The sequence below is a fragment of the Capsicum annuum genome, chromosome 7 (genome assembly GCF_002878395.1).
Source record: "Capsicum annuum cultivar UCD-10X-F1 chromosome 7, UCD10Xv1.1, whole genome shotgun sequence".
Classification (NCBI taxonomy): domain Eukaryota; kingdom Viridiplantae; phylum Streptophyta; class Magnoliopsida; order Solanales; family Solanaceae; genus Capsicum; species Capsicum annuum.
Genome location: NC_061117.1, coordinates 195,866,060 through 195,893,603, shown reverse-complemented (window position 1 = coordinate 195,893,603; position 27,544 = coordinate 195,866,060). Strand labels below are relative to the sequence as shown.

At 34.9% G+C, this 27,544-nt stretch overlaps 1 protein-coding gene across 1 annotated transcript; it reads right to left on the bottom strand.

Moving 5' to 3' along the window:
• Nucleotides 1-927: 927 nt before the first annotated feature.
• On the bottom strand, nucleotides 928-15,176 carry LOC124885856. Its single transcript, XM_047394108.1, has 9 exons — nucleotides 15,081-15,176; nucleotides 14,565-14,760; nucleotides 10,665-10,692; nucleotides 9,885-10,008; nucleotides 9,258-9,311; nucleotides 7,807-7,990; nucleotides 7,657-7,730; nucleotides 2,321-2,467; nucleotides 928-1,227 (listed from the first exon to the last, which is right to left on the bottom strand). The coding sequence occupies exons 1-9, from the start codon at nucleotides 15,174-15,176 to the stop codon at nucleotides 1,102-1,104; spliced, it is 1,029 nt and encodes a 342-aa protein (XP_047250064.1). The 3' UTR covers nucleotides 928-1,101.
• Between the last annotated feature and the right edge of the window lie 12,368 nt (nucleotides 15,177-27,544).

Below are 27,544 nucleotides of genomic sequence, written 5' to 3'. Positions count from 1 at the left end.
GAAAAAAAACGGCATCCATCAGGAATCGAACCTGCAATGTCGGGACCCGATAGATGCCAACATTTGAGTTTCGAACCAGTGCACCGAGACATGTTTGTTATTGAGGGTGCACAATTAAATCTATTAACACTTTAGTAGGATATTTATACATATATATACAATTTTTTAAAAAAAGTTACCAGGTGCACGCGCACTCTTGCGGAACCACGTGGGTCCGCCCTCTGCGTGTTGTTCATAAGTTATTTTTTCCATAACAATTACATGTACTCTGAGGAACGTGTGACGTTAAGTTATTTTTTCCTTAACAATTACATGTACTCTGGGGAATGTGTGACGTAGTTGATAAATTATTTTTTTCGTAATAATTACAATTACTCTGAGGAACATGCGGTGTAATGATGCTTTATTATATTCCTATCTTTTTGGAATAGAGAAGTTGTTTCAAAGTAAAATAGTAAGGATATTCGAAGTAAACAGACACCAATATAGTAATAAAATCAACGAAAAAATAATACTAACATAATATCAATAATATTGATAAAGGTGTTGGATTCGAAATGGAGAGGGCGTCATGCAGAAGTTTTTAATTTGCAAATCATAAGACGATAAATCAGACGATAAAGAAAAACATACTACTAAAAGGCATATTATTGATATGGTTTGGACAAACGGCCTACATATTAAAAATAAAATTGAAAAACCTAAAACCTATTGAGAGAAATCTATCCCTAAACAAAAATTCTTTAATATTGTGGATGCTATTGTGTTATTGTATGAGAAGAGAGTCCTTTATTTATAAGTTTCAAAACCTTTCCTCCAAATATGAAAAAGTATTATATTTTCCTTACCGAAAAAGTAAAAGTATTTTTGGTTACTTTTATTTTTCTTATAAGAAAAAGTAAAACTTATTTTTTGCTAAGAAAATCATGACAAAAACCCTAACAAAGGGAACAAATAGTTTTTTTCTTTTTGCTGAAAAGAGATTGTTTATTTGACCGAAATATAAAGATTATTACGGAGATGAAAATGTTCGGGTAGTACCCAAACTTTGAGTCTTTCAGGAGTTCTTGCAAAATAAAAAGTTAGGAGGGGGATTAAAAGTTATTGATCTATTCTCCATGCACTGCAGATGAAACTTTCCAAATGATGTCTACTTGTTCGCCACAGTATTTGCCTCCTGTAGATGTGACGTATTTCAGGTTCATTCAACAGCTTAATATGATGGATCTACAATCAGAAATCATATGTGAGAAAACTTTATTTTTGGAGTTTAATATGTGAATAAGTACCCATGAGTCCGTTTCCATAAAAATAGGGGTCAAATTCTTATCAAGAGCCAAGCGCAACCCATGATACATTGCTAAAACTTTCATGTGTAGAGCTGATTTGTCCATGTGTGAGAAAACAATTCCAGCTATCCATTCACCATGGTGATTTCTGATAATTCCTCCTCCGCCATAATTTTTTGAATGATCATATGCGCCATCAATATTAAGTTTATAATATCCTTCCGGAGGAGTGTTTCAATTAATATTTATAGTGAAAGTGTTACGATGATTATTTGAAATTCCTTTAGGGTGTCCTAAATGGTAGTATTCAATAACTTGAATTTCTATTTATTCGTCTGTTAATTGATTGGACGCATTCTTAAAGAGGTAATCATTTTTATTCTTCCAAATGGACCAAAGTATGAAGGGTGTTAAAACAGAGAATGGTATAGAGATATTGCCACGCAGTATGATGATATTGTTTGATAGACAGAAATTTTAGATATCTCTTAATAAGCTATTTTTGAAGGGAGAGAAATTATAATGGGTCCAAATTTTAAAAGCTTTTGGACATGTTAGCAAAGCATGAGTTAGAGATTCCGTTTCAATTGACCAGAATCAATGGCCTTGGCGGCCGCTGGCCAGCCTCCGGTGACGGAGACTGGTCAAGTTGATAAAACAATAACAAAATCCACTTTTGCAAACTTTCTACAATTAGATACCATTCCTAACATGCAGCTTCCACTGAAAGTAATACCTTATTTGCATGGAGAACCACGTATTATTTGGGAAGAAGGGGAGGTTAATCAAATAATTATTAACGAAGATCTAAAGTATGCATTAATTGGCAAATTCTCCTATGGCTGGCCTAATATACAAGATCTACGACGCTTAATCCCAAAGCAATGTGAGTTGAAGGAAGAAGTCAATATTGTTCTATTGAGTAATCAACATGTGTTAATAAGAGCAACGAAGATTGAGGATTATGTACACCTCTTATCCAAACCTTAATTCTATATTACAAAGAATTATTGGTCATATCCGATGCGAACCTTGAAATGGGATCCAATGTTCAACCCTGAGGAAGAAACCACTACTGCAGTGGCATGGATATCATTTCCATCCCTACACTGAATTTTTTTGCAAGAAAAACAGTCTTCTGTCTGGCAGCTGCTATTGAGAAGCCTTTCCAGGTAGATCTAGCTACACAGAACAAGATTAGACCAAGTTACACAAGAGTGAAGGTGGAAGTTGATCTGCTAGGAGAATTTCCCAAAAGAATTAATATTGGGATGAAAAAAAAGACATGAGAAGTTGTAGAGAAGTGGATTCATATCAAATATGATTATGTGCCTAAGTAATGTAAGGAATGCAAACTACAAGGACGTAATGAGAACGAATATTTTGTCATTCGTCCTGAATTATATCCAAAGGAGGACAAGGAGGAAGGGGAAGAACAAGATACTATGAAATCACAGAAGGATTATAGAAGAATAAGAAAAAGATGGCAGACAACAGTAAAGGCAAAGACACAAAAACACAAGAACTTCATAAACAAAAGAGAAAATAAGTGAAAAGAAGATGGAACAATGGAAGGAGGCAAGAAAGAAGATAAAACCAGAAAGAAAACACTTAGAAAGAGGTGGATGTTTCAGTAAATAATAAATTTGATGCTTTGAAGGAGAAAGATGTTGATGATGACAAAGAGCTATCAACAGACCAGAATGATCAAAAAAATGACAAATGACTTAACACTCAGGCAGAACAAGGCACTACCAATGAGGATGGTGAAAAAGGACAGATACAAGAAGAGTCACAAAGCTCGGTTAGAGATCAGGAAAAAGACAATGTTAAATAAGGAATAGGTGATTCGGCTAGAATTCAAGATGAAGAAGAGAATGCTGATGTGGATTGTAAAGATCATGATATAGAGGTGGAAGGCAATGAATTGCAGATCATAGCAGAGTTTGAAACTGAGGTTCCTAAAATTTATAGTCTAACACAGAAGGAGAACAACAGAAACAAGATCATGAAGAAGATGCAGATATGGATGATAACATTGACCAAATAGGGAGGGATGAAGATTTATCTCCAAGACAAATTAGTCAGTTGAAAGGGAAGAACAGAAAAAATTACAAGAAAACTGATAACAAGTCACAAATCAATACAAGGAGTAAGTCGGGTCTCATAAAACTCAAAGTTCATTTGAGAAATTAATAGATCTTCATAAAAAACACCATTATTCTTACATTGTATTATTTGAACCTTTTCAAAGTCCATCAGAGTTGGATTACAGAATAAGGCTAGGGCTTACACATGCTAAAGTAAATTGTTCTGATAAAATTTAGATCTTCTGCGATGATGATTGTGAAGAAAGTGGTACCACAAATTCTACACAACATTTAACAATGGAGTATAAGCTTAGAGGAGCAACTAATTCTTTTAAAGTAATTGCAGTGTATGCGAGATGCAGTCACTTAGAGAGATTAGAGCTGTGGGAAGATTTGGAGCAAGTTGCCTGTAATACTAGTATTTCATGGCTTGTTGGGAGTGATTTTAATGTTATTTTGGATGATTCTGAAAAACTTGGAGGTCTCCCAGTGACACAACAGGAGATTCTTGATTTTGCTCAATGTATGAATAATTGTGCATTGAACGAATTAAGATTTACAGGCAGCAGATTCACTTGGTGGAATGAAAGAATTCAAGAGGATTGCATTTTTAAGAGGCTAGACAGGGTGTTTGGTAATTATGAACTTTTCCAGGCTATGCCTAATTGTGAAGTGAATCATCTTATCAGGAAAGGTTCTGATCATGCACCACTTCATGTCATTGAAATTACTGTACAGGTACATGTTAAAAAATCTTTTAGGTTCTTGAACTTGTGGACCACGCATAAAGATTTTCATGGAATAGTGCAACAAATTGGAGTGAAAATTTTCAAGGGTCACCTTTTCAAATAGTGCATGAGAAATTGAAAATGATGAAATTAGTACTTGTTGTCTGGAGTAGGGAGATTTTTGGGGATATTTTCCAAAAGGTAGCAACTTTGGAGGATGTAATAAAAGCAAAGGAAACACAGTTTGAGATACAACCAACTGCAGAAAATAGAGAGGAGTTGAGTAAAGCAGAGGCAGATTTAAACAGATTGAGGAAAATAGAGGAAGAGTTTTGGAAACAAAAGGCAGGGATGAAGTGATTTACTGATGGAGACAAAAATACTAAATTCTTTCATTCTTATGTGAAAGGTAGAAGAAGAAGACTGCAAGTTACAAAAATCCAAACAAGACAGGGGGATGTTATCACATCACCACAGAAAATTGGGGATGAGGCAGTGCAGGTCTACATGAAGCAATTTAAAAAGAACCAAGTGCCTAATAATTATGAGATGCTAGGGTGTATTAACAAAAGTATTACTGAGGAGCAAAACAATAGAATGGAAAGCTTGCCAAACTTAGAGGAAGTCAAGAAGGTTGTTTTTTCTTTAAATGGGGAAAGTGCAGGGGGACCAGATGGTTTTTCAGGTTATTTTTTTTCAGTCTTGCTGGAATATAGTTGTGGGGGTGTGGTGGTGGTGGTGGTGGGGGGGGGGGGGGAATATTACAAATATGGTTAAGGCATTCTTTTGTAAAAGTGATTTACCAAGGTACATCACTCACACTAATCTTGTTCTGATTCCAAAGAAAGAAGTAGTGAGTACTTTTGGTGATCTCAGACCTATCAGTCTTAGCACTTTTGTTAATAAAATCATATTCAAATTGATTTATATGAGATTGTGGAGGTGCTTCATAATATTATTTCTAGTAATCAGGCTGATTTTGTTAAGGGGAGAAGCATAATGGAAAATGTTTTGCTATCTCAAGAGATTATTAGAGATATAAATAGAAGGAATAAACTACTCAAGTGATTGTAAAGTTGGATATGACAAAGGCTTATGATAGAGTTTCTTGGAAGTGCTTGGTGGAGATATTGAGAAAATTTGGTTTTCTGAAAGGATAATTGACATGGTAGTCAAACTGATTAGTAATAATTGGTATTCAATGCTTTTGAATGACCACTCTTATGGTTTCTTCAGTCCTTAAGAGGGTTAAAGCAAGGGGATCCTCTATCACCTACCTTGTTTATTATTTTAGCTGAAGTGTTAGCAAGAAGTCTAAATGGCTTGTTTGAGGATCCAGATTTTAGAGGATATGGAATGCCTAAGTGGAGTCCTGATATTAACCATTTATCATATGTAGATGACACTATTCTTTTTTGCTCTGGACATGCAGCATCAATAAAGAAAATGATGATAGTTTCGAGAAGATATGAATTTACCTCGGGTCAAATAATTAATCTTGATAAAAGCTTCTTTTATTTGCATGATAAGACTCCAATAAAGGTGGCCAACAATATAAAGAGAATAACTAAGATAAACCAAGGTAAGTTTCCTTTCACTTACTTGGGTTCTCCTATTTTCTAAGGTAGAAAGAATAAACCACATTATGAGGAGTTGATGAAGAGGTTAAATTCTTGGCAAAATAGACTTCTGTCTTATGGGGGAAGGTACACTTTTATTGCACATGTGTTGCAATCTATGCCCGTATATATTTTATCTGCTATGAACCCTCCTGTGAGTGCAATTAATCAACTACACAAGATATTTGCCAAGTTTTTTTTTGGGGTAATGCTACTGGATCAAAAAATAAGCATTGGTGTCTTGGGATCTAATGCGTTATCCAAAAAATGAGGGTGGTTTGGGTTTTAGATCTTTACATGATACGTCCAAGGCACTTTTTGCAAAACTGTGGTGGAATTTTATAACTTCCACATCTTCTATGTGGAGTTCATTTATGAGGAATAAATACTGCAAAAAATTTCATCCTTTACTGAATAAAGAAATTAGAGCATTACATGTTTGGAGGAAAATGATTGCTATAAGAGAAGAGGTTGATCATCTCATTTGGTGGCAGGTTACAGTTGGGAACTCAAGTTTTTGGTATGATAATTGGACCAAACAGGGTGCTTTATATTATGTGGAAGGAGAGACTTTTCAAAATGAAAACATAGAGGTGAAGATCTTTATCGAAAGAGATGGTGGAGCTAATTCTTTAGACAGTAAAGCCTAAGGTTGAATGGCATCATAATGATAGACCATGGTGGATGGAAAATACAAATGGTCAATTTTCGATGAAATCTTCCTGGGAGGTAACTCAGAAGAAAAAAAAGAAAAGAAGAGATTTTGATTATATTTGGAATAAAGGTCTACCTTTTTGAATATAATTTCTTCTTATGGAGAGTGTGGCTCAAAAGGATCCCTACAGATGATAATTTGAGGAGAATGAGGATTCATTTGGTGTCAAGATGCTGGTGTTGTGAGGACAAAAAGGAGGAAACTATGTCACATGTTTTACTAACAGCTCCCATAACTTTAAAGCTATGGAGGTAGTTTGTTCATTGCAGGGATCAGGATGGACAATGTACAACTTCAACAGATGATTGTGTCATGGTGGACAAAGGAATCAACACTAAAACTCAACAGCATCTGTAAAGCGATACCAGCCATAATCATGTGGACCTTATGGAAAAGGAGAAATTCTTTTAAACATGGAGGGTTCATTTCTTTTAAGGGGATAGTAATATAGATACAAGGAGTGATAAAGAAACTGATCAAGAATCTTTATCCTTGGATAAAACTGCAGAACTGGACATGGCCAGAGGTGGTGGACACTATGAGCACATACAAACCACAACTTCATTATCATCAAGTGGTATGGAAAAAGCATGAGCATTTATAACTAAAATGCAATACAGATGGAGTATGTAGAGGGAATCCGGGGATGAGCTCATATGATTTTTTCATAAGAGATGAAAGAGGGGATCTGGTATATGCAAGAGCTAAGGGATTAGGACTTGGGACAAATACAGAAGCCGAATCCACTGATATTAAGGAAGCCTTAGAATACTGTCATGAGAAACTTTATACAAAGTTCATCATAGAGACAGATTCTCTAAGTCTTAAGCACATGATTCTAAAGCAATGGAAAATTCCTTGGGAACTGGTTGGTGTCATTGAGGAGATTAGGATTCTACTTTAGCAATTACAAGCTACTATTACTCATATATTTAGAGAAGGCAACTCAGTGCCCGACTCTTTGGCAAATGTAGTGATAGAGACACAAGACATGCAAGAATACCACTCATACCAACAGGTAACAGTGAAAACAAGGCGGCTTCTAAACATTGACAAGGATCAAATTCCACATATCAGGATCAGGACAAGGAAAATAGTTCAGTAATAATCAATATAGTAAGTAGTATGCATATGTACAAATCTAACAGAGTGCAACAGGTAGCAGCAGCAACAAAGGAAATTAAAGAGCATAGAAAAGAGGGTTTAACAGTATGCCTGGAAGATCACCAAAAGGGAGGGATAGGGAGACGGTCCATCATCTGGAAAGCTGGTCTTTTGCAGACCCAAGACTACCTGACGAAAAACGGGAGGAAGATTTTACTTTTGAAAACACAAAGAAGATCTTACAAAGGCAACATTTCTCACCTGAGAAGAGTGAAGCTGATATTAAGAATTCAACTAAGATCCACCATGGATTTAGCTTGAACACCACCCAAAGAAGAAGGGAACGGAGCTTCGAGTTCCAATGGCAGCAATCAGTGAGCACTCTTGAAGAAGACAATGTCAAGGGAAAGTGGAAAATAAAGTGTATAGTTGTCTTTAAACTTATCTATATCAATCAAAAGGGAGTCTTTTCAGCTCCCTTGTCTTGTGGACCGGGTCTTGGATCCGATGGTGTGTAAGTTTGGGCATTTGGGCCCTTTTTAATAAAAAGGCCTTAACAGGCCACCAATTTTTTTTTTTTTTTAAATCAAATTAATTAATCTCTTAATTTAATCTGAAGTACTGATGATAACATAATAGAAAACTTATAGATCTTTTTCCAAAACTGGAAACAACCTATCATTAAGCACAATTCAAATGGTCGGTGTTGACACCGAATTACCGTAGGAAACCAAAATTTAAATAAATATTTCAACATTCTACAAAATTTAAATAAATATTTCAACATTTCAAATGGTCAGTGTCTGGATGGATAAATCCTGATTGATTTATTCGAGGTAAAATAACGAATTCCTGTCTTTTTAAAAAAATATATATATATAGTTAGATGTGCAGTATTTGAATTCTGTCTTACGTTAATATAGTAAAATTATTGTTTATGTCATTAGTATTATATAAATAGATCTTTTTAAAGAAAGTCATTGTCATTGGAAAAAAGCATAAATATCTTCTGAATTTGTCACTATAATTTACTTTAGCACTCTAACTTTATCGATAATTATTTATCTCTCTAAATAACTTTTGTGTGAATTATATACCACCGTAAAAATATAATTCCACCCTCACAATGAAGAGTGTAATACACTCGTTCCAAATCAGCGCCACGTCGTTATCATGTCGAAGCCACAAAAAGAATTTAAAAAATAATTATATATATATATATATGTGTGTGTGTGTGTGTATAGAGAGAGAGATGGAGAAGCCCGTTCAAGCACGAGTCCAACATAAGCGTGAACTTTATCATTTTTGTCACTGAAAGAAAAACGCTCCATAATAACATGTAATTATTTTATAGAAACATAACTAATTTTCATTTATTAGCTATTTACATACAAAAACTATTCACATGCAGGTTTGGCACGTTAAACTGTGATTGTTACATCAAAACACAAAAACTTTGTTCATGCAACAAACTATATGATGTTGGTATAGGAAAGCAAAATTCATCTGTACATGCTATACCATGTGATGAAGCTGGTAGAGGCAACCAAAATATAGTTATGCATGCGCCACCACCTAAGTGAGTAGTCGCCACCTGTAACAGAAATCTAAGAAAATTACGAAGCTGCAATAAATGGGAGCAAAATCATTGTAGCACCTGAATGCGTTGAGTCCATAGATGTAATAAAGGGGAGCATGAACATTATATTTACCTGTTCAGATTGAGATGTTGCGAATGTCGAAAATAAAATGTCATTTTTCTGCAACTATACATATTTAAAAAAAAATTCACTTGAGCAGAATACTTCAAAGTAGTTGTTGAAATTTCTTATAATCTATATGTTAGAGCTGTTGAGATGTGAAATGTTGTCGAGACAATCAACTTACATGAATAGGTGTGACGACTACAATATTAACTGAGTTCAGTTAAAGGGGACGTAGACTACAGTAGCAAATTCAATTTTGAAAGTATGGTTACCTTTAATCTTTTTTCCTGGAGTGGGTGATTCAATTTTCTGCCTTTTACTTGCCTCCTCGGGGTCCGTGGATAATGGTGATGTTGGAAAAATTGGAGTTTTTGCTTCAGCTTAGGACGTGATAGCTATCCTACCAGGTTTTGATTGGAAAATCTGAAGACTGCTTTTGTAGCTGGAGCTTAAATAGTTTATGAGCAAGCTGATGATTTATACAAGTAATAGACAACGGTTGTTGCTAAGTTAAAAAGGAAAAAGAGAGCATATTAAGTAGAAGTCCGCCTAATGTAGAATTTTTATTTACTGATAGAACGAAATTCTTAGAAAATGAGTTTTCCCTGCTGTTAGTTGTATGTATTTGTGTACCTGGACAACAACACTTTCATATATTTGCTCGACAGTTAAGGACAACATTCTTTCACCCAGCATTTCTGAGATTATTACCGTAATTGTACCACTGGAATCCATGATGCCAAGCTCGAAGTGGCACCTGTGATTTAAAGCATAACTGAAATGCGTAGCAGGTTATAAAACAAGAAGATAAAACGTAGCAGTAGCGAACTTTCAGCTGTGTAGACACAATGACATAGCAAATTTACTTGACCAAAAGAGAATGTGCACATATCCTACATCCACTTCTGAAAAGTGATTGTTCTTTTTATGCGTGTAGAAATAATATACTGAAATGTAGAAACCTTTTCTCAAATAAGGACTTATTGATATGAAGTTGAATGTGGATTTAGCATTTGAAATCTTTATCAATCACATGTTCTGTACTTCTGTGATACGTCTTTTATTTGGCACTCATTGTCTACTTACTTCTCTATCCTATCTCAATCTCAGTCGCGAGTTTCAGCCTTGAAGGACCAATTAGCAACGCAGATTGGTGTAACTGTTGAGCAACAAAGACTAATTTTTAGGGGCAAGGTCTTGAAGGATAATCACCTTCTTTCTCAATATCGTATCCTATCAGCGAAATTCAAGTTTCCCCTTTATACATATAAGCACTTTGTCTCTGCAACTCGAGCAGTCTTCGGTGAAATTTTTTTCTCCTTTTTAAACTTTTTGGACAGGGTTATCTGTAAGTTGTTTGTATATGTGCATTTAGATTCTTACATCTTTCTTAGGTGATTTCTAGGATTTTACCATTTCACATATGCTTGTCCAGCCTGTTCTGTTTCATAACTCATCACTAATTGTTAAATGCTTTAAAATTGTTCAAACTGGGGCATAGTTTGAAACTTACTGGATAATGAACTGTCTCTCTACTCTGAGCTTAAATATCAGGCTTATTGTATGTTGTAAAGCTATGAGATGCGGCTAATTTAGGAAGCAAGAGTAGGAATAAATCTGATAGAAAATTAGGTCTCTGTTTGGTTGGAATATTAATCTCAAGAGGGTAATTCTAGTTGACATTTGGTACTGCCATAATTCTAGATACCTTGAGATATCTTCACCGATCATTTCCCTTTGTCATCTAGAAGGGTGTCCATGTTGGTAACAAAGCTTTGTGACTTGTTTTCATCTAACAAATTGATTGATCTCTCACCTCTTAAGTCCTATCATGTCTATGATTAATTTAAGAGAGTTATTTTGACCAGCCTATTAGTTGAAACTCCAATGTTTTGTTTACATAAATTTAACAAATTTACATGATTAGATAATAGTTTTGCCAAAAATAGAGCCTCTTTCATCAACGAGTTTTTGGTTTCTTGCCGAACCTTAACTCTTTCCAAATGTGGACTAAAAGTTACCTATATCTGAATTTTTGCCATATAAAAACCTAAAACTCTTCATTGCTTCACTTTACATTTTATTCATCCGTTCGTCAAGTTGTGATTTAGGTTTGTTTCTCTTTTTTCTCTTTTTTTATGGAATTATATTATAGTTAATTACTTTATGGAGTTAAAGTTTTTAATAAGTTGTCTCCACTTTTTCATTCTTTTGTATGCTCACATTTTATGTGAAGAGAATTTTCAGACAAGCTACTGTGACTAGTGACTAAGAAATTGAACTATTGGGTATCCACATAATATTACTTTAAGAGATACTAGTTTAGACGTCTTAGTAATTTGCCAACTTAATTTTAATCGAAACTACTCTATGACCATTTTTTTTTTTATCTTTTTAGTAAAATCATTTAATTTTTTTCTTCAATCACATTATAATTGTAAAAAACCAAGAAAACCGAAAAACCGAGAAAATCGAAAAAAATCGACTAAAACCGAAATTAAAAAATCGATTGTATATTGGTTTGATTTGATTTATAGATTTAGAAAACCGACATTATTGATTTGGTTATATTTTAATGAAAAATCGAACCAACCCGATCTATGCACACCCCTAGCGACCTCTATTAAAATTTAAATTTGAAACTTGATTCTACTCATCAGGGGTAGACATACTCAACTAATATTCCATATAAGGCTCTCCATGTTGCTATAAGTATCACCTAAATAGTGCACTACTAACACGTGAAATAATCTCAAAATTTAGAGGTGAAATAAGTTCTAAATAATGTTTTATTCTCTGCAAATAAAGACCTGGAATATGTATAAATCACGCATATACTCTATTCTATCCAAAATAAAACTTTTGCTAATTGCTCTAAAGTTTCATGTTTTAAATAATGTATTTAGGTACTAAAAATTTTGTGACCTAATGATTAATAAAGAAGAATTCCACCGTTAACCACAACTCACTAGTTTGAAAGATATAGTAACTGCAGATAATAGAAACAGAAATGCTAAACGACCATATGGTCAAACAGAAGCAGAATCTCAAATGGGCAAAGTTACACATAAAAATCATTCTTTTTTACTTTCATAGAAATACTGATTTATAATTTGAAGAGGTTTGACTATATATCAGGAGCATGGAAAGTTGCGCTATTTCCAAAATCAAATGATATTTAAGAGAATATCGTAATACTCATGTTGAATGTACAAATAGAGACAGATCCACCTTTTGTAAAATTTTCATTTCAGAAAATTCAAACCAATCGTTTATGAGGACAAAGCTATTGGCAGCTCATGAAATATCTATTATATATTCAAAATTTTAACCATGCATAAACAATGTAATTTTCAACGAGAGAAAGTTCAACTAATTGCATAACAGCCCCTAGTATCATCACAAGTTGGAATACAAGTAATAATAAACCATACCAACTAATAACATTACGTAGTTAGTGGTTAATATGTCCAAACAAAAACCTTTAACTGGAACAATTTCCCCAACCTGGCGTCCCTTTATCCTAATTAGGAGCTACCACAAGCACCCTCTTAAATGTATCAGGACAATCCCAATTATGGGGATATATCAAATGTACCAGCAACATTTGTGATGATCCCCACTAAGGTGCAAACAACATACAATCAGGTTGTAATACCCCATAATTGCTAGTACATGTGCAACTAAGTTGACATCAATCAAATCACTTGAACTTATAAATTTGAGGACAAGGAAAGCCTATAGCACAAAGACCATTAGTTCACAAGAATGTTATTATACATAAATAAATGAGGCCTAGACAAAGAAGACAATCCACGACCGGATGTGTGATAGCCTAAAGGACTATCAAACACGAAATGGACACAAAAGGGACAAAAATCAGCAAGTTCACAAAGAGAAAACAACACATAGAATGGAGATGAAGAAGAAGAATGCTTGAAACTGAAGGATAGATAGAAAGACCCTTACTCTTATTCAATGATTAGCACTAGAAGATGTTTCAAAATCTTCAACACATCTCACAAATAAGAGTTCAAACCTCTCTCTTAGGTGACCCAAAGGAAACACTCTTCCTCAAACACACCTTTCTTGCCAAATTATCTAAAACAAGCGAAACCCTAACTTCAAATGTTCTTGGACCAATTTTCAGATTCTAAGATCTAAAACTTCAAGACTAAAAACTACAATCTAAGAGTAATATCCAATTTCATCAAAGTCTAATAAAAATACAAGCTAAAGGGTCTATTTATACTTATTACAACCAATGACCAAAATACCCTTAATGAAGGGTGCTCCTTTGGAGTGTAAAAACAAGTCATTAAAAGACGAGAATGCCCTTAATGAATAGGTGTCTATGTGTTGTAGGAATCCCTTCTTCTCTCTTTATTTGAACAAGGCTTTGTAATGTCTCCAAAAGGGTCTTCTAGTACTTGTAAATTCCGAAGCTTGTTTCCTTGAGAAGTCCTTGCAATCCTTATGCACTTTAGGCTTGTATCATCCTCTCCATCTTGAAAGAAATTTGTCCTCAAATTCGTACCTTGCAAAACTAAAGAGAGGGAAAAAAAGCACACAATCCTCAAGATAGGAGGGTTAGCATTAGTACCACAATTCTATTATCACTCCAAGGTGGTTCACACTTAACATACATCCACTTATCCTTGGTATTTGACATGAAAATCTTAGAATATAGGATACCAAAGACGGGAATAGCAGCAATACCGAAAGTAAGTGAGCACGACCAACAACTATAACCTTCACATTTCAAGAGTATTCTGGGGTCAAATGGGAGCAGAAGATAAAAATCTAAGTCGAGATTATCCATTCCTTTTATTACAGCATCAAACTCAAAATCATCTTCATTCAAGAAAGGAAAACAGCCACCAATCTTACTACCTCTACATAATATCAATTCAAAATTAACATGGTTATCATCATAGGCGAAGAGGTAGTATAGGAAGGAATCAAGTGTGAAGACATCAACCAAGGTACTATCATATACAAGAGGGTCATGTAGTTCGTGAATACTCTTTTCACATGATAATGGAACCTTATTCAATTTATAAGTGCTAGCACTAGATGGACATAAATCATTCTTACTAAAAGAATTGATTTTGTCATCTAAATGATCAACTAGTGCTTGCGTACTCACAACAAGAGTTTGGTCCTTATACAACCTATCAACACCAAGAGTATCACAAAAGGGAGATTTATACACTTCTTGACTAATCTAATCCGAAACTACACCACTTTGGCTACTACGAGCCACATCACAACAATTCAAGTTTTTAGGAGTGTGGAAAATAGCTTGGTTACCTTGTAGATTATGAGAAGTAGTTTCTTCACTTTGTTTCGCGTCATGGGAGCCCTCATGCTCCACATTACAAGGGAATATGTCAATGTTTCCCTTTGGATTCACTTCTTCCTCGCTTGTCCCACAATGGGGACTTTCGGCCAAGGGCTTGAAGAAAAATTCCTTGGGCTTCTCCTCGGGACTTCTAGGGTCTTGAACCTGCACATGAGAAGATAAAATACTAGGCAAAATGCTAGTATTTGGGTTAGTGAATAAAAAGGGTCTTTTGTGGAAAAGATCCATAATCAAGCATTTTTTTCCCTTCCAACTTCACTACCAATGGTTTTCCCTTCCTTTTCCCTTCTTTGTTCACATTCTTCTCGTACCTTACTAATAATTTTCTCTCTACCTTGAGGCTTGGCCTCACTCTCTTTGGTTTCTAACTCATGGAGAGGATTCATTGGATTTTGTGAAGTATAGGATCTTTGGACTTGAGGTGTTTGGAATTGTGGAGATTTTGGTGGACATAGTCTATCAACTCTCGCTCTAATTCTAATCATGTCACCCCTCATTGAATCCATATCACTCTTTATAGAATCATTTCCGCTCTTCATTTCTCGACTCAAGGCCTCCATTTGGGCCGTCAAAGCTCTCATAACATCATTTCCCAAAGGTTGGGAAGTAGTACCTTCAGTTTCCATGGAAAATGTACCTACAAAGTGCAAAAAACAGCAAGCAAAGTAACTTACAAAACGAGCAAACGAGTTAGTTCAAAAGCCTCACTTCACTCACACTCAACCTCACCTCACACTTGGCTGCACAAGTGTTAGAGAACTGGCAATACTTGGCAAGTTACTTGAGAGGTGAAAAGCTTTGAATCGGAATGGATCTTCGTTTGAAATGGCTCAAAACAAGTGATGCATGAACTTGAACCAACAAAAATACTACGACTTGAAAACGAGAAAAGCACACAAAAATCGAAGGCACGAAACAACGGACTCTAATCTAATTACAAAACTAGTAGGTAGTTACTATCTTACTAATTAGTAATAGAATCAACACAAAAGCAACTAGAAACAACAAATAGAAACTAGGAAATCTAATTTTAGAACTCAATTTGGTTGTTTGTATAAGTGATGACGTGGCAGCTTGTGATTGGACGTCACTTTTAAAATTTTCAAATCTCAATACACTTGTTTCGGCCAAACACACTTAAGAGAAGAAGAAATTTTGTGTGTGTTGGGCGGGGGGGGGGGGGGGGGGGGAATTGAACGTTTTGGAGCCCTTTTGGAGCTTCAAATGAATTCAAAATGGATTGGTCCCCCCCTTGTACTTTCAATTGTACTTGATTATTCTCTTTGTCTCTTCTTTCTTTTGGATGACTATGAATATACTAAGGAATATTCCTTCACAAACACCAAGTACTCTCTCTTTCTTCTCTTTTTTTTTTTGGATCAAACACACTCTTTGGATATTCTTCCTTAGCAAGACTTGATGAATATGGAAGAACAAGATGAATAATTAAGAGTTGACCAAAGTTTGACCACCTAGCAAATGAACACCAAATCTGATTTTTTTTAATATCTAGGTTCCTTATGCCAAAACAACCTCAACCAACTAAAAATCATCCACAAATCAAGTCATCAACACAAGACAAAAAACGTCACCCTCTCCAAAAGCTTCAAACAAGCCACAACAATAGTGGGTCTAGCTCAAAAATAACCAAACTTCACTCTAAAAGTAGATCTAGACTTTCTATGTGCCATAGAGAAAGGATATAAAACTAGAAATCTTCAAAACAAAACAAAAACTTGTAAATCTAACTTGGAAAATTCGGATCTACAACAAAACCACAAGACAACACACAATTTTTTTTGATATTATCTGATTTTCGACTCTTTTTTATGAGATTTTCTATATAAGAACACTAAAACCAAGGATTAGAGTTGTAGGAACAACCCTAAGAAAGGCTTTGATACCAAATGATAGCCTAAAGGACTATCAAACACGAAATGGACACTAAAGGAACAAAAATTAGCAAGTTCACAAAGATAAAACAACACATAGAATGGAGATGAAGAAGAAGAATGCTTGAAACTAAAGGATAGATAGAAAGACGTTTACTCCTATTCAATGATTAGCACTAGAAGATGTTTCAAAATCTTCAACACACCTCACAAATAAGAGTTCAAACCTTCCTCTTAGGTGACCCAAAGGAAACACTCTTCCTCAAGCACACCTTTCTTGCCAAATTATCCCAATACAAGTGAATCCCTAACTTCAAATGTATTCAAGGAACCAATTTTGGGTTTGAGAGCTAAAACTACAAGACTAAAGCTACAATCTAAGAATAATATCCAATTTCATCAGAGTCTAATGAAAATACAAGTTAAAGGGTCTATTTATACTTATTACAATCAATGACCAAAATACCCTTAATGAAGGGTGCTCCTTTGGAGTGTAAAAATAAGTCATTAAAAGACAAGAATGCCCTTAATGAATAGGCGCCTATGTGTTGTAGGAATCTCTCCTTCTCTCTTCATTTGAACAAGGCTTTGTAATGTCTCCAAAAGGGTCTTCTAGTACTTGTAAATTTCGAAGCTTGTTCCTTTGAGAAGTCCTTGCAATCCTTATGCACTTTAGGCTTGTATCAATGTGGTAACATACAGTCGATACACTAGTACATGAAATCAAGTCAAAATCTGACAAATAAATTGGAGCAGAGGGATTAATCAAGATTCCATCAAACCAACCTAAAAACACCAAAAAACTAATTGACCAACAATCAACATAAAGGGAGAATAGGAGAGCAACAGTCAGTACCTCCCTACCGATTTAATTTCCAAATTCTGGAGTCACTCCACCAGATTAAATTACCTGGAACAACAAGAGTTAAAAAGAAACAATCAACAAACAATAATTGATCAACCTAAATATTTTTTAACACGCAGCTAAGGACGTCTTTATCCTATAGTTTGTCTACTCTTTAACTGATTTAGAACATGCATGTACCTAGAAAATTTTTTAATACAGACCCAGATATTTCACAATAGTAATCGTATAAATAAACCAAGTTCACTTTTAAATCTACGGAAGCTAGAGTACAGACACCATTACACAGGGAAGCAGCGAAAGTCAAGCTTGACGATTCAACTTTCTGCTAAATTTCAACTTTTTGAGGAAAATGTCTAATGTAGATGGAAAAAATAGGGCAAACCCACAAATTTCACAATTATAAGAACATAAACGACCAATCTAATGAGAAATTTACTCAGAAGAATCCAGCATGTTGGAGCAGAAAGAAACCAAAAACAACAACATCCAATGTAGATGCAACACCAACAAAACAAAGGAAATTCCAAGGCAAACAATCAAACATAAAAGCAAGAACTCATAGAGACTATGAAATCAACCTTCCAAGTAGAAAATTGATGCCAACAGACAGAAATATTCTCCCATCTAGTTGACATATTGAACTTTGGTGAAATAGCTTATAGACATGTACGTAATTAGTCAGATATAAATAATTAAAAAGAATAATTTAGCCCTCCATTAAAATGATGAAAATATCCAATGAGTAGGGGTGTTCATGGGTGGATTTGGATCGGTTATCCGTCAAAATCATAACCAAACCAACTTAGTTGGTTTTTAAATTTCTAAAATCAAATCAACTCAAACAAAAAAAATAATTGTCGGTTTAGTTCGGTTTGGTTTGATTTTTTCGGTTTATAACTTTAGCTAATAATAAAAGTTGAAAATTTAAAAAAATCAAATTCAATCTAACATATGCGATGTTAACCGAGTGGTATCTCAACTTTGAAACTAAGATGTCAACTGAGTGTTATACTTTGGTAAAGCCATAAAAAACACCATATGAACGCTTCTAAATTTTTTTTTAAAACTACATTTAATAGAATGGTATGATAAATCCCCCAAAAGATGAAAACATAAACTTCTTGCTCAACAAGGTTAAAAAAGAAAGTTAAAATTAGTGATCGTCTATAGTCAATTGAATCTCAGCTATAAATTTCAATATACAACAAGATATTATTTTCATAATTAGTATCATTTATCATTCAAAGTGCAAAATTCATTTAGAATCTCATAAGGTACTATCAACTGGATGAAGACATGACTTAATGTGTTACGACTAAATATTAGCAAGACCAAATATTTGGAATATAAGTTTAATGGCTCAAGGGAAGAAGACGAGGTGGTAGTAAGGTTGGATTCTTAGGCGGTTTGTAAGAGGGATAGTTTTAAGTATCTGGAGTCTATGCTTCAGGGGAATAGAGCGATTGATGAGGATGTCTCTCACCATATTGGGGCGGGATGGATTGAGCGGAAGCTCGCCTCGGGGGTGTTGTGTGATAAGAATGTGCCCCTAAAGTTTAAAGGCAAATTCTACAGGGTGGCAGTCCATCCGACCATGTTGTATACCGCGGAGTGTTGGCCAGTAAAGAAATCTTATATCCAAAAAGTGAAGGTGGCGGAAATGAAAATGTTGTTAGGATGTGTGGACTTACTAGGGGTGATAGAGTTCGGAATAAGATTATTCGGGAGAAGGTGGGAGTGGCTTCGGTGGAGGATAAGATGCGGGAAGAAAGATTGAGATGGTTTGGGCATGTGATGAGCAGGGGCATGGATGCACCAGTTTGTAGGTGTTAAAGGCTTGCTTTGAATGGCTTTAGGAGAGGTAGAGGTAGGCTGAAGAAATACTGGAGAGAGGTGATTAGGCGGGACATAAAGCAGTTACAGCTTACTGAGGATATGACCCTAGATAGGAAGATCTTGAGGACGCATATTAGGTTAGAAGGCTAGAGCCAAGTTGGGTAGGTAGGGTAGGGCTTTACTTGGTGGGTATATTAAGCCTGTTTTGCTACCTTGTTGCATGTTGTATTACGATTGCTTACTTTTCTTTGTTTATTATTCCTCTGTTCGCTATTCTTTTATAATTAGCGTATTTATGTATTGTCATCTTTTTGATTAGAGTTGATTACTATTCCCTGTCTTAAGCCGGGGGTCTATCGGAAACAGCCTTGCTACTTCTCCGAAGGTAGTGGTATGAACTGTGTACATCTTACCATCCCCAGACCTCACTATGTGGGAATAAACTGGGTTTGTTGTTGTTGTATTTATGAATAATACATAAATAATTATAATATATATATTGGATCGATTTGATTATTTTGTCAGTTATTTTAGATTAAAATGAAATCAAACCAAATTATTATCAGTTTTTTTAAATTCAAAACCAAACCAAACCTAATCATTTATCATTTTTTTAATTGATTTGGTTAAAAATCAAACCATGAACAGTCCTACCTGTGAGAAAGCTGACAGGACAACCTTCACCAACTTCCCATGGCTCTTCTATATATATATATATATATATATATATATATACACACACACACACACACATATATATAAATTAAAAAAAAAACATTTTCTTTTTCACCCCTTCTTCCTCCCTCCCCCAAAGCTTTTTTCTTCATACCACACAAAGCCCGCCAACTGCCACTCCCTCCCCCGTCTCACCCTATTTTCCCTCTTATTTAGCCCCCCTCCCCCCATCCCATCCAAACCCTAATTCTTTCTTCCTTTTTGAATGCATGCAAAGACTCCCCCCTCTCATTCTTTCTTCTTCAACTCTTTCCTCTTTTTATTTTTAATTCTAGATTCAAATTTTTGAAATTTGATTTTTGAAAAATTACAATTATAATGCCAAAGAATTTCACTTTGATTGCAAAAGGAATTATAGATAGAAAATATATTAAATTTTTTTGTCAAACTCGATTATCACATTTTGAGAAAAAAAAATTTTGATTCGATTTTCTTCTTAGATTCAGACTCAATACAAATTTTTTAATGTTTTTTATTTGAGTATTTTCAATTTGTTCATCAAAACAAGAATCCATTAAATTTGAAATTAGATAAGGTGTTGAGAAAAATTGATTGTGATGGAATGAAATGATTTTTTTAAAGATTTTTTTTATGAAAAGTTGAACTTATTACAGAAATTCACATGAAAATTTTTTTTGATGTATATTTTCTTGGAGCTAGTTGATGATGGTGGTGAAGAAAAATGGAGAAAAAAAAGAGAGAGGTAGTGGGGTGTGAGGAAGAAGAAAGATTGGTGACTGATAATTTAAAGGTGGACCCACTTATTTATTTTTATTTTTTTTAATTTTTTTTAATCAAAACGTGCTTTACTTTTTTCTTTTGCCACGTTAGCCCTTATGGGGCAACATAATTCACGCGAAAGTTCTTTAAGGGTAAATAATTGTCCATAAAGTTAAAGTACTAAAGTAAGTCACGCTAATAAGTTCGGCGGTATTTATTCTTTTTTCCTATGTCGTTAATCATTGGCTACTATTTTCACTTATTGTTGCAATCAGTATTACCTCATTAATTACATTTCTAGGAAAAAAAAACTTAAATCAAATTATAGTAGATTCTCATATGCATGGATTAGCTTTGGTGAATTCAGGTTCCTCTCGTCTCTCAATATTTTGCTTATTGACAAACTTAGAAAAATGATCAACTGCATAAATTGATGCTCTTCATTTCAATTCGTATAAGTGTTGTCGTATATTCTAGCTGTTCTAGTACTGCTCTGACAGTAGCAGCAGAGTAGTGAGACCCGCACTGCTCTGGTCCTCTTCCTCTCCACTAATGAGAAGACTTCTTTGCTTTTACTCATCATGTGTATCCATCATCTTTCGGAGATAAACTTGGATTTTGCAAATTCTCTTAAGTAGAAGTTGCATTATTTTTTAAGAAACTTAGAAACCATATGCTCAAAGTAATGTGTTCGTTTTTAGGTTGATCGAGTCTTTATTTTTTAGTTCTTATAATTGTAAACTCACTTCTTCATTAGATTGTTGTGGGTATTTTATCTTGAGTTTATAGCTGATTTGTTGTTATAGCTAGAGTTAGTTAATGGAATCTTTCAACTAGAGTTATTGTGAAAAAGGTGTATCAATAGAGTTATTGTTAGTGGGTAAGGATTAAGAGTTTAATTCCTAGATTGCAAAAAGTTGTTATCGAAATCGTTGATTGGTGATCAGTGAAGATTGTTGGTGAAATCCTACTAGGGAAGATCTTAGTTTTACTCCCTTAAACAAGAAGATTTCCATGTAAATATTTGGTGTTTTTAGTTTATTGTTATTTTACTTAGTGTTTTTGTTGTTCTTCGCTTTTCTCATACAAGGACCGGTTATCGAATCAGGTCCTTCTTATTATGGTGAATTCGTATAAATCATCAAGTTTGTACCACGATGACCATATGGCAACTAAGTAGTACATGAATTATATTGTTTTGATACCTAAAATCTAGCCAAAGAATAAAAATTTCTAACTCTAACGGAATAGCCAACAACTAATAGGGCCAACACAATAAACAACTATTTTTTATTTTTGGAAACTATATACTTTTCTAAAATAAGAAATATTGAAGGTGAGACAAATTATGTTATGTCTCTTGCATTAGAGTTTTGATCAAAATTATTGAATTTGACCAAATCCTTATCAAAGTCAGCTCTGCCCTAAAGTCACCCAACACATTATAACTTATCCTTATACACACAAACGTCTAGTGACTTGGTATAATTATACAACAATAATGAACATAAAAGCACACAAATTTTACAGCTAGAAATTAAACCCTTATCTTAATCTCTTATGGATCGTTTGGTAGGATATACAAAGGGATATAATTCTAGGATGAGTTTTTAGTACCATGTAATCCTTTGTGTGGTTACAAAGTACGGGATAACTTATCTCTAGGGTCGTTTGGTTGGGAAAGAGTTATTCTGAGATAATTAATTCTAGGCTTATCTATCTTAGGATAAATAATTTCGAGATTAGCTATCCCGCCATATATATGTGTAAGACCCAAAAAATTTCAATGATTTTACTTTGAACCATTCTTCTTATTTAACAGTGATTTTTGACTTGAAACATGATTAGAGGTGTTAACCGGATCCTTAGGGAGAGTTTCAAATTTTCTAAAAGCGTTTGGGGCTATTTCGGGACCCAAACCAGTAAGGGTCCACGATAACGGCGTGCCACACTCTTAGGCCTCCGCGATAGCAACGTGGCACACAAAGGCACAAAATGCCCAGTTTCATTTTATTTGTATGGGGTGAGGGATTTTTGGTCTTTTGCCCTATTAAAGACTTAAGACCCTGTATAAACTCAATTACTAATCAGTTGTAGATTTTCCACGTTCTTTTTCCTCTCCATTCCCAAGAAAAATAATAATAAGGCTTCTTCTTAAGGATTCAACTCTCATGACCCCATAATCAAGTTCTTTCAAAATTTACTCCATCAAAAGGCATGTTGGACACTCTCCATTTTAATTGTTATATTATTGCATTAAATTACTTGATATTTACATGTTCTTGAATGTTTAATTCAAACTAGGGTTGAGGATTTTTGGTTATTATACACTAACATTGTCTTCTTTTCTTTTTTAATGATTTCTCCAAGATTTAAATGGTAAATTGTAAACTGAAATGTTGTCTATAATAATGGTGAAATTTGTTAATTTGGATTTCTTAATGTTTATGAATTTTGACATGTTAATATCGTGAACCTCAACCCATACCATAATTTGGTCTTTACACAAAGATTTCATAGTGTTTAAGCTGTCCTTTGAAAAATTTCATAACATTAACAGGTAAAAAGGTTTTGGAAATGCCATTAGGGGTTATGGTTATGAATTTTTAAAAGAATTTGGAGTCTAAATGGTTAAATGCATATGGTTTGGCATAATTCAAATGGCTTGCTGGTCTCTTGGTATGATGATACCAATTTGGGAATGCCTTAATAAAAGACTTCATGGTTAATGGTATTTGAAAACTTTTTAATTGGGTTTGAAGAAAATTGTATAGCTTACGGAGAAGCTGTAGTTCCTGGAAAACCAACACCTGAAACTACGTTTGTCGACGTTGGGGGTCTATGACCACCATGTTTGTTGTACATGGTATATTTTTTGGAGGCTATTGACTATTGATGATTTTATTGTAATTTCTCCAGTCCATGCGGCTAATTGGACTAGGCCTTTCCGGAAGGGAGAGCCAGACCCATATAGCCCTTTGGTGCCTGAAGGTCAGTACGAGCTACATAGTTCAGTATTAGAGTTTTAATGGTCATCTTTTATGTTCCTTATCCCCTTCCACGACATTCTACTACATTATTGTTGTTGGGCATATGTTTTATTACTAGTTTTGGTACATACAAATTTTATCCCTTTTCTTGGGTTGCATGCCAATGGTGGTCGTTTCCGGATGCTACATCATTTCATGATGTAGGTTCGGAGGGCTTTTCTTGTGACACTGTGCAATGTTAGGTGGTTCTGTATTTTCTTTGGACAACCAGTGAATTGGTGAGCCCTCCATCACTAGGATGATATTGTTTTTCTATTAGTATCTTTATTACTTTAGTACTTTTGGTTTTCTTCTGGCATAGTCGGGGTCATGTCCCGACTTGATTAATATTTATTGGTTAGAGGCTTTGTGGACAGTGTTGGGTATTACTTTGTGGATTTGGTTTTTGACTCACAAACTTACTCTATTGGTTAGTGCATTTCTCTAATTCTATTGGTTAGCTTTCGCAATTTAATATTATTATTATTATCATCCTCTTAAGGTAAGACTAAGGGATAATCTCAGGCCTTGGTTGTTTTGGTATGCCCGTCATGGCCATGGACTCGGTTAGTGTCATGATAAGATTGGTATCAAAGCACATTTTAGGGTCATCATATGTATACAAAGTTGTGTTAAGTAGTCCCTTTTATGGGTGTGTAGCGCACCACACTTATATAGGGGAGGCATTTAGGAATGTTTCCCATTCTTTGTGTTCTATTTCGTGCTAGGGAGTCTAGTTACATTGAATCATCTCTAACTCATGGTTACTCGCATTTTAGATCATGCCTCCACGAAGATTTGATGGTCGTAGGAACTCCACTGGAACCTTTGTCCCAACTAGGGCAAGTGCAGAGGAAGTTCTCCCTACTCATGAAATGCAGACTCATTATAGAACCCGTACTCCTGACTTCACTGCTCCATCTGGGGTTCCACCAGTCCCTACTAGTTCTTCTCGGGCTTTTCGGGCTGGTGTAACTCATTCTCCTTAGAGAGATATCTCGAATGCTGAGTTTTTTCAGTCTATCCACATGCTTGCTCAAATAGTAAAATTATAGTCATGTCGTTATAATTATGCTGGTCCTGCCCTTAGTTCATCTGAGGTCACTTGGGTTGGCTAATTTATTAGGCTAAATCCCCCAATGTTTATAGGTTCTAAGGTTGAGGAGGATCATTAGAGATTTTTTGATGATATGGAAAATATCTTCAAAGTCATGTAACTAGTAATTCAAAAGGAGTTGAATTTGTAACTTATCAATTAAAAGAAATGGCTTATCAGTGGTATGAGGAGTAGGAAGAGTTAAAGGATGAAGATGTTGAACCATTCGTGTGGATAGAATTGTCGAGTGTTTTTTTTATCACTTCTTTCCTCAGGAGTTGAGAGAAACCAAAGACAAAGAATTTGCGAATCTAAAGCAGGGTAAGATGAGTGTTAAGAAGTATGCATTGAAGTTCACCCAACTGTCTTGTTATGCTCCTGAGCTTGTATCTAATATAAGGTCCTGGACAAGAAAGTTTGCTTCAGATCTATCTCATGACTTGGTGTTAGAGTGTAAGGTTGCTATGCTGAACAATGACATGTATATATCGAGGTTGGTAGTTTATACAGAAGGTGGAAGATGAGAAGAGGATTAGGTATAAATGAGAGAAAGGTATTGTAAGAAGTTTAAGTATGCAGAGGGGGTGCGAACCAGCAGAACAATGGAAAAGAGGGTAGGCAATGGCCGAAGAAGAATAACTGGGAAAATTCTTATTCATCAGCTAGTGATCTTTACTCCTAAGCCTTCTGGTGATTGGCGTTTTAATTTTGAAATGGTTCTAAGGCACAAGGTCCTATATCTCAGGTTAGTAGAGCCTAGTCGGTTCCACCTTATCCACTTTGTCTTGGTTGTAGAAAGCTTTACCGTGGTTATTGTAAGGAGGGAAGAAATTGGTACTTTAATTGTGGCCGTCCTGGTCATATACAACGAGATTTTCCTTCAACTAGGGGTGTATCTAGGGCTAGTAAGGCGTAGGTTGCTACTGCTTCAGCTCCTACAGCCAATGACACTACTTCAGGGAGGAAAACTGGTCAAAATCACTTGTATGCACTTTCGACTATTCAGGAATCTGAGGTATCCCAAGTGTTGTCACTGGTATGTTACATCTTTTCTCCCGTGATATTTATTGCTTGCTTGATCCTAGTTCTACCCTATATTAGGTTACTCCTTATGTGGTTGTAGACTTTGATTTTGGACCTGAAAGTATTTCCCACCCATTTTTCAGTTTCTACCCCGGTGGGTGAGTCTATTGTTGCTAGAAAAATCTATAGGGGTTGTCTGATGTCTATATATCATAGGTAAACATTAGTAGATTTAATAGAGCTTGATATGGTGGATTTTGATGGACTATTGGGAATGGATTGGCTTCATTGGTGCTATGTTTCTCTGGATTATAGAACCCGAAAGGTCAGTTTTCCATTAATATCCTTATTATTTTAGTACTTTTGGTTTTCTTCTGGCATAGTCGGGTACATGTCTCGACTTGTTTAGTATTTCTTGGTTAGAGGCTTTGTGGATAGTGTTGGGGTATTACTTTGTGGATTTGGTTTCTAACTCACAAACTTACTCTTTTGGTTAGTGCATTTCTCTTATTCTATTGGTTAGCTTCGATAGTTTATTATTATTATCATGCTTTTGAGGTAAGGCTAAGGGGTAATCTCGGTCCTTGATTGGTTTGGGATGCCTTTCACGGTTAGGGTCCCGGTTTGGGTCGTAACAATATGGGATAACCTATCCCATCAGTACTATGGTATAAATGATGGATAAATAATCTCAGAACTAAGTTATACCTCCAGTTAAATAGGGAATAAGATAATCCCACATTTTATTTTGGTACTATTATATCGTATATCTCACACGAAATGACTCTAAATTAATAATTAGTGTTGGGATAAGTTATCCCTATATGTAGGTGGAATAATAATACTGAGATAACTTATTTCGGAATAAAATGTGTAAAATACCAAAAGTACTCCCCTTAAACCTTCTTTTATAAATTATTTTTCACATTCATGTATATTCACATAAATTTTTATACCATTTATAATAGAAAAAAGGGTCAATTTTACCCCTATACTATGAAAAATTGGTTGAATAAACTCTTCTTCAAACTTTGATGTCAAATTTACCTTCGTTGTCATACTGTGGAGACAAACATACCCTTCTACTTTGAAAATTGTCTAAATATATCCTTCGACATACTATGTTGTCAGATTTTCCCTCAATGTCATACTTTGAGGCCATATTTACCCTCATTGTTAAGAAATTTTTCATTTATACCCTTCATTTAATAGAAAAGGCTAAATCAACGTTAAATTGCCTATTTTTTAAAAATAAACCACACCCTAATCCAATCCCCCCAACTCAACCTACAAAAAATACTCAAATAAATATACCTCCCTTCAGTTCTGTTAGTCAAATTTTTTCAACGACATTAAGCCACTGAATATTTATTACTGCATAGCTCATGAAAAGCTGATCTACATCAGTGAAGACACAAAGAGATATATCTCTATAACGCCCTAAGAGTACACCCTGGACGCCACAAGGTTCTTACGGTCACAAGTGACCACAAGCTAACCCATGATACTGGTACTTGCTGTGAGCACTGGGTAAAACTAATAATAAAAGATCATGTGAGGAATTTAACTAAAAAAAGCCATAAGGTTTTAAATCGTAGTTCTGATAAAGTCTGTAAAAAAATACTGGCAGTACTGATAAAATGGCTGATAATAACAACTGAAAACTGACTGACTGTCTGTACTAGTCTGAAAGCCTCTAAACTGTCTGACTGTGGAGTTGATGGGGCAA